This window comes from Charadrius vociferus, unplaced genomic scaffold (genome assembly GCF_000708025.1).
Source record: "Charadrius vociferus isolate BGI_N301 unplaced genomic scaffold, ASM70802v2 scaffold650, whole genome shotgun sequence".
Classification (NCBI taxonomy): domain Eukaryota; kingdom Metazoa; phylum Chordata; class Aves; order Charadriiformes; family Charadriidae; genus Charadrius; species Charadrius vociferus.
This window is the reverse complement of record NW_009646736.1, coordinates 201,472-209,447: the sequence shown is the minus strand read 5'-3', so window position 1 is coordinate 209,447 and position 7,976 is coordinate 201,472. Positions and strand designations below refer to the sequence as shown.

The following is a 7,976-nucleotide window of genomic DNA, read 5'->3' as shown; positions in this document are numbered from 1 at the left end:
GCTTAGTGAATACAGAAATGACACAAAGATAGCACTTACATAATGAATCAAATGTACTCAAAGAAGCTGTAGCACAAGTGGGTAAGAACAGGAGTCTTCATATGATGTACAACACTTCGTTCACTCTCACTGAGAACCCATTTTTTTGTCAGAGTTCCCTGTTTATGGACATGTCTCTCCTATTTATTAGCATGCCGGTAACTTACTTTGCTACCACGATTAATATTTTGTGTTATATTTTCTGCTTAAATTAAGTCCATAACAGGTGCTGCTAAAAATATTGATGATTATCCTGTTCCTGATTTAAAAGAAGCTGGTATTTTGTGCTCCCTTAATACCTTTTAATAAATAACTGAAACTTTCTACTGAAGCTTGAAAATACAAGCTGACATAGGTCCCTTCTTCAGATGAAGACATGTTTGGCAGAACTGTAAGTGGAAAAGGCAGGCTTGTAATGAAAGTGTCAGGTGATATTATTTTATGTAACTTCAAATACGAAACTTCCAATCCATTCTTTACATACTGCAGTATCTATTTTCTCTGTGTGTACCACATATATGGTTGTATTTGAAGCAACAACCTTTTTTTAAAACTATCGGTTTATGCACCATGAGGCTGCTACTGGCAGGTTACAGGTTTTGGAGAGGACAGGATTATTTTTTTCTGATATGAACCCTACAGTTTTGACAGTTCTGCTGAAAGTTCTGATTTCTTCACTGGCATTTTAATTCCTCATTATCCTAGTGAGTTTAATACTCTGATCTCTGTATATGAGTCGGGATTGCAGTCAGGGCTGGTATGTTTGCAAGAGAGTGATTAGAGACAAAGGCTGGGCATCTCAGACTGAAAGACACAAACTGCATTCCACAACACTGCTGTATCCCTGATCTGCAACAAAGTGAAATACTATAGTTTCAAGGGAGCTTTTAATCCAGATTTACAGTGGCATTCGTCTCACGGCTCTGCCACCTATATGTTAATAACATCTTTAAACCCACTGTGTTCCATCAATCTTTACCATCTTCCAACTTAAGGCTGCAATGAATTTTACTTCAGTTTACTGCACTGCAAGTATTAACTCTTGGCAATGAACAGGACTTCACATTAACTTTGCATATGAAATAAACACTTTACAATACTATAGAGTTGACCTAAATCTATAAAAACCTCTGTATATTCTAAAAGAAATGATCTAATGAAAATAATACAGTCATTTGGATTACAAGATGACTCACAGAATGCTTAGGGAATTAGTACACCATCCATAATACTACCTCAAGATAATAAAGTTAGCCAAGCTCAGAGATGCTGGCAAACTGAGATCCAAAGTAAAATGCAGTGATCTCGGGAGGTGCCACATATCCCCATAAAGAAAATAAGCAATGGCTGAGCTCTGGAGAAACAAAGAATTTACATAGTAGTGGGAGTGTCCTGTGTAGAACAAGCAAGGCAAGGAAATATTGGACCCTCAGGACTGAGCTGCCTACTGCAACAAGCAGCAACACACACTGTATTTATTATACCAGGTACGGATCTAGCTAACAGCATCTGTTAGATTTTTGCCTGAATATGAATTTCCAAACATACGGCATAAGCTATATGGATGCAGCTCTTATTTCCAGGCCTCTAGTCTTTACTTGAGAGGAAAAGAAAGTGGACTGGTGCTTTATTGTTAGTCCTCCCCTTCTCCGTTATAATTCACTTGGTACAATGAGGATAAACTATAGGTGCTTGTGATCAGTATCCCAAACTACTTTAACCTTTTTCTTTGGAAGAAGATATTGTAGTATTTTTTTTTCTTAAAATGCTCTATCCTGCTTGCAGAAAACTTTTTGTTGTCATACAAATTCAAAACATGCAAATAATTTCATAGCAAATAATTTCAAAAGGGAGTAAGCTGAAATCTCAGAAAAGTAACAATGGATTGGCTATCCCAAGAAGCAAGAGCCTTGTAAAGAAGAAATTCCCAGTAGACTGAAACTGTATCATAGTTGCTTCCTCCTTACAACTGTTGTATCTCTTGTTGCAACCCCATTATAGCTGCTGTGTTTCTAACTAAATCACCGGCAATAAAAATGTGTAGAATTCCTCTATTACAGAACTCCAGTCCGTTCTTTAGTTTTACAAAATCTAATGTGTCAGAACGCAATTGCTTCAACTACCGGCACTTAGCTGGCCAGTTGTTTAGAACACCCTTTTTTTGTAATAAAAAAGGTTCTTTTTAATGCTTCGTGTTGAGAACTTTCAAGAGACTTAAAAGTAGCTTTGCACCTACAGGAAATATGTCCTGCAACACCGTATTACCAGTTCCTTTATTATACACTTCATTACACACACATATCCACACTTTACAGAAATGCTGTTTGTGTCTCTAACAGAAGGCAGCTGTATAACAGTACTGGACACTGCATTGAAAATGTTCCGTACAGCTTTATTCTGGTACATTAAGGAAGCGAGGCCTATGATTGCACTCTATTGATCTGTAGCCATCCCATCATTTGCCCTACACCATTCTTTCCTCCCCCATTTCCCTGTCTATGGCCTTAAAGATATCAAGTAGCCACAAAAGTAACAGGAGACAGGCAAACCCAACTTCGTGCCCTTCCCCCAAGGTAAAGAAAATGCTAGATTTTTTTCAGCCCCTGGAGGAAATAGCCAAACGCCCAGCATGCACGTATGTTGCTCCAGGCAATCTGGCAGGGGTATGAAAGGGCCAATAAGGAACTTCAGACGAGGTCAATGCCCCCAAGAAGCAAAGTTTCCTCTGTTCTGCTACTCTGGAAGAAAACATTTGGTTGGGGGTTTTACCTGAAAAATATCTTTCAGCAAATAGGCATAACAGTAGCTGTTGGGTCACATAAAAGAACCCAAAGTATAGATTTTGTTCTTATTTAATGCCTGTATTGAAAGTCTTCTTAGAGACTCCCTGTGGTTCCAGCTACTTTGTATATAACCCTGGGTGAAACAGTGGCTGCTACAGGTTATATAGGAAAGAATATGAAAGGAAAACAAGTACATAATAATATTTCCTCTGTATACCAATTTAATTTCCAGTGCGTTGTGGATCATGGTCTCCTTGACTCAGAACTGGTACCCTTGCATCTTCCAGCTGTGACGGATATTTCTTACTCTTAATTTCATTGCTTTATTTCACTGCTTCTCTCCTACTGTAAGGTCAGCCTTAGCTTATACCCTACACCTCTTTTCTGCACTATAGTTTTTCTCTTCTACAAGTTCCCTGAAGAAGCTAACAGCAAAGTAATTTCCTCCTTTCCCTGCTGTTATTTTCTTGACTAACAAGCTCTATTCCTTCATCTTTCATTTCCCTTCCTTGCTGTCTTCGATTCACCTGTAACACCCTTATCTCTCTCTGGACAGGACTTTGTTGAGTTTTTCAAGGAAAAATATGCAATGTGTGCTATTCATCCTCCGCTACCTATATTCTTTAATATGACTATCCTTCCCCTACATTTCTTCTTTCAGTGTTCCAGCCTGTTTTTCTTTCAGTGTTCTACCTCAGCTGTCTAAAAATCATTAATTAGACTCAAAAGACATAAATTTGACTCAAATCATTACTTTTAAACAAGCTTATCCAGATTCTACATCCTGAAATTCAGTACTCAAATGTTTCAAGCATTATTCCACAATCATTAATATAATGAAATGAAAGTGAAAAGAAAGCCTCAAAGACAGCTGAAAGTCTAAACTCACCCATAACAGTTGACAACATTGTGCCCCTTTCCTTGCTTCAGGCATTTCTCTCTTCACTTATTGTCATCAGGCTTGTATTTTTCAAATTTTAAGTATCTGTCTTTTCTGTCGTTGCTCTCTTGGAGTGAAAATAACAAGAGCTGAGGTGATCTCTGTCACCCTTTTGTTTGTTTATGTCCTTCAAACTGTAAACACTCCAGGGCAATGTAATCTTTCTTACTGTGTTGTAGGAGAGCACAGAGGGCTTCTAGATCCCAGGTGAACACTTGTATCAAAAGGAGAATGTTCTTTAACTGAATCCAAATGAATATAAATATCGTCCATATTATTCCTCTCATTTACCCAGTGAAATGTGGGGGTTGCAGTTTTTAATCAAAGGCAATCTGGTAGCAGTGCTAGGAGACATTTTCTCAACAGTGGTTCCTTGTGCTTTGGTGCTTCCTAAAATCTCACTTTCTGCAGGCAGTTTCTACAAGATGCCGTTTGGGGTTGCAGTACCCTCACGCTCACCGTGCAGGACCCGGCCCCTCTGACCAACGTCGCCACTATGCACACTGAGAGACGGCCCTGAGCGGGCAAAGGGCACCAGAGGGCCCTTCTCTTCCTGAGCTCGCTCACAACTGGGCAGAGCCTGGCAGCTCTTCACCACCACCACCACCACCACCTCCATCATCATCATCATTATCATCATTATGATCATCATCATCATCTAACGGAGAGGTCCATGGCTGCCCAGAGGATCGTGGCAGGGGACAGGGAGGGCCTCGCCTCACCTCACCTCACGCTGCGGCCGCTATGGCCATCCCAGACACCCTGAGGTGAGGCGGCGCGCGCTCCCGCGCGCGGCAACTACAACTCCCAGCCTGCCCCGCGAAGCGCTGCCTTGTTGAATGAGACAGGTGCTGTGGTGACGGATGATGCAGAGAAGGCGGAGTTGCTAAATGCCTTCTTTGCTTCTGTCTTCACTGTTCGGGCCAGTCCTTGTGAGACCCCGACTTTGCAGGTAACAGAGAAAGTCTGGGGGAAACAAGACTATCCCTTGGTTGACAAGGAGCACGTTAAAGATCAGTTAGATAAATTGGATATACATAAATCCATGGGGCCTGATGGGATGCACCCTCGGGTGCTGAGGGAGCTGGGGGAAGTCATTGCTGGGCCTCTCTCCATTATCTTTGAAAGGTCCTGGAGGACAGGTGAGGTGCCTGAGGACTGGAGGATAGCCAATGTCACTCCAGTCTTCAAAAAGGGCAGGAAGGATGACCCGGGAAACTACAGGCCGGTCAGCCTCACCTCCATCCCTGGGAAGATGATGGAGCAGCTTGTTCTGGGAGTCATCTCAAAGCACCTGGATGAAAAGAAGATTATCAGAAGTAGTCAACATGGATTCACCAAGGGGAAGTCATGTCTGACTAATCTGATAGCCTTCTATGACAAAGTAACTAGATGGGTGGATGAGGGGAGGGCAGTGGATGTTGTCTACCTTGACTTTGGCAAGGCTTTCGACACTGTCTCCCACATCATCCTCACAGGAAAGCTTAGGAAGTGTGGCTTAGATGAATGGACGGTGAGGTGGATTGAGAACTGGCTCACAGATAGAGCTCAGAGGGTTGTGGTTAGTGGCGCAGAGTCTAGTTGGAGGTTAGTAACAAGTGGTGTCCCTCAGGGGTCAGTACTGGGCCCAGTTTTGTTCAACATATTCATCAATGATCTGGATGAAGGGATAGAGTGTACCATCAGCAAGTTTGCTGATGACACAAAACTGGGAGGAGTGGCTGACACGCCAGAAGGCTGTGCTGCCTTACAGCGTGACCTCGCCAGGCTGGAGAGTTGGGCAGAAAGAAACCTTATGAAGTTCAACAAGGGTAAGTGTAGGGTACTGCACCTGGGGAGGAATAACCCCATGCACCAGTACAGGTTGGGGGCTGACCTCCTGGAGAGCAGCTCTGTGGAGAGGGACCTGGGAGTCCTGGTGGACAACAGGATGACCATGAGCCAGCAATGTGCCCTGGCGGCCAAGAAGGCGAATGGCATCCTGGGGTGCATCAAGAAGAGTGTGGCCAGCAGGTCGAGGGAGGTCATCCTCCCCCTCTACTCTGCCCTGGTGAGACCGCATCTGGAGTACTGTGTCCAGTTCTGGGCTCCCCAGTTCAAGAAAGACAGGGAACTGCTCGAGAGGGTCCAGCAAAGGGCAACAAAGATGATTAGGGGATTGGAGCACCTTTCTTATGAGGAAAGGCTGAGGGACTTGGGTCTCTTTAGTCTAGAGAAAAGAAGATTGAGGGGGGATCTTATTAATACATACAAATACTTAAAGGGAGGATGCCGGGGGATGGGAGTAGTCTTTTTTCAGTGGCGCCCAGTGATAGGACGAGGGGTAATGGGCATAAACTTGAACATAGGAAGTTCCATCTTAACATGAGAAGGAACTTCTTTACTTTGAGGGTAGTGGAGCACTGGAACAGGCTGCCCAGAGAGGTGGTGGAGTCTCCCACTCTGGAGACATTCAAAACCCGCCTGGACGCTGTCCTGTGTAACGTGCTGTAGGTGACCCTGCTCTGGCAGGAGGGTTGGACTAGATGATCTCCAGAGGTCCCTTCCAACCCTAACAATTCTGTGAATTCTGTGAATTCTGTGAATTCCCTGTGCCCGTGCTGCCTCAACAGGCTGTAGTGTCATTCTGTAATTCAAGTTAAATACAGAAGAAAGTGCTTGAAAGTCTCCTGGTGTCGTTATGGTTGCGGTCGCAGAGCAGATCCCTTGGGCTGCGTCACCAGTGTGGGATCGCGTGATGATTTCTCGAACGGATCTAACAGTTGTCGGCGTGTTTTGAGTATGTGTTGAGTTAACCTTTTAGGTCAGCCATAGTCTACTCCTTAGGAGCAGTAGGTAAGAGTGGTTCCAAGGATAAGCACGGGATTGCGTGCAATTGTCTTGCCTACTTTTCTAGTATTTATGGCAGGAGAAATAAACGACAAGTTCATTCTCTGCTGTCAGATATCATGTCTGTAAGTTACAGGTACTACATGACAACTAGATACCTTTTTCTCCTTGCAGTGTCTAACATATATAACTGCAGGTCTTATTACTTTTATTCTGCTACAAAATGCACACAGCATTCTGTGATCAGGTATCGCCCGTTACACTCTCTGAGATAAGATGTTATCAGCGTTAAGTGAGCTCAGCAGTCTTTGAGTGTCTGAATGAATCTATAATGTCTCAAATGCTTTAGAAAATCACTTTGCTTTACTTTATGCTTTTTAAATACTCTGGCTTTGCATAGCCAGTGATGGAAGTGGGAGGTCAAAGACTTTATAAGAGAAAGACTTCAACTTTTCTCTCCCCCAGTTTTTACAACATATTTTTCCATTCTAAAACTTAATGTTGGAATTGTAAATGGAAGTAAATTTATAATAAGCAAATGTTGTTGTTTTTTGTTATGATAACTGGCTTCTCCACATGATTTTTCAAGTGAAATAGCAGGAAGATTCATCTTCTGTCATTTGTATTAGAAGCAAATTCTCTTTGCTTTAGTAGTTCAGGGTCACCAGGAAGACATGCAGTGTTTTTTGGGGTTTTTTTGACTGTGCTGGAGATATTTTTTACACAAGTAAACTAAATATACCTATTGCCATTGGTGGAGGTGTGATGTTTCTAGAAACCCCTACAAAAACAAGCAGATGGATATAAAATAGTAGTCTTCTGTCTGCCTGAAAAGGAGGATTGACTCCTTTTATTATAAGGTTTAACTTCAGCTTTCCTTTCTCCATCATATTCCTGTGCCAGTTTTCTGTTGCATAACTTCATATTCTCAATTCTTTTTGTCTCCAGCCTCTCCGACTTGATATAAAGCGGAAACTAACAGCTCGGTCTGACCGGGTGAAGAGCGTAGACTTGCATCCGACGGAACCATGGATGTTGGCTAGCCTTTACAATGGCAGCGTCTGTGTTTGGAACCATGAAACTCAGGTGACTTTTGTTTTTCTTTATTATTAAATCTTCATAACTGAAAGATGCGTGAACTCTATTTTCCAATAGTAGATACATAAGAAGAATCCTAAGTTACTACCACTAATTGACTGTATTCTCCCTGTCTTATTTACGAAAGTCACTATAATAATAGACAAGGAATATCTTGAGCTATAACTCTAAAGGTGTTTCATTTGATGCCTATGTCTTGTATGTGCCATCTGTATTTCTGAATGTTGTAGGAACTGTTAGACCTCTACCTGTCCATCAAGTATGGAGGAAATTGGACAGCAGCTCCA

The 7,976-nt window shown here is 42.4% G+C and overlaps 1 protein-coding gene across 1 annotated transcript in view; it reads left to right on the top strand.

The window, feature by feature from the left end:
- The first annotated feature begins 4,506 nt into the window (after positions 1-4,506).
- The window catches only part of COPB2 (coatomer protein complex, subunit beta 2 (beta prime)), an 18,036-nt gene continuing 14,566 nt past the window's right edge, over positions 4,507-7,976 (top strand). The window contains exons 1-3 of the mRNA XM_009890142.1: positions 4,507-4,529; positions 6,566-6,716; positions 7,540-7,677. Coding sequence (XP_009888444.1) covers positions 4,507-4,529; positions 6,566-6,716; positions 7,540-7,677 — 312 coding nt within the window. The remainder of the gene's footprint in view (positions 4,530-6,565; positions 6,717-7,539; positions 7,678-7,976) is intronic.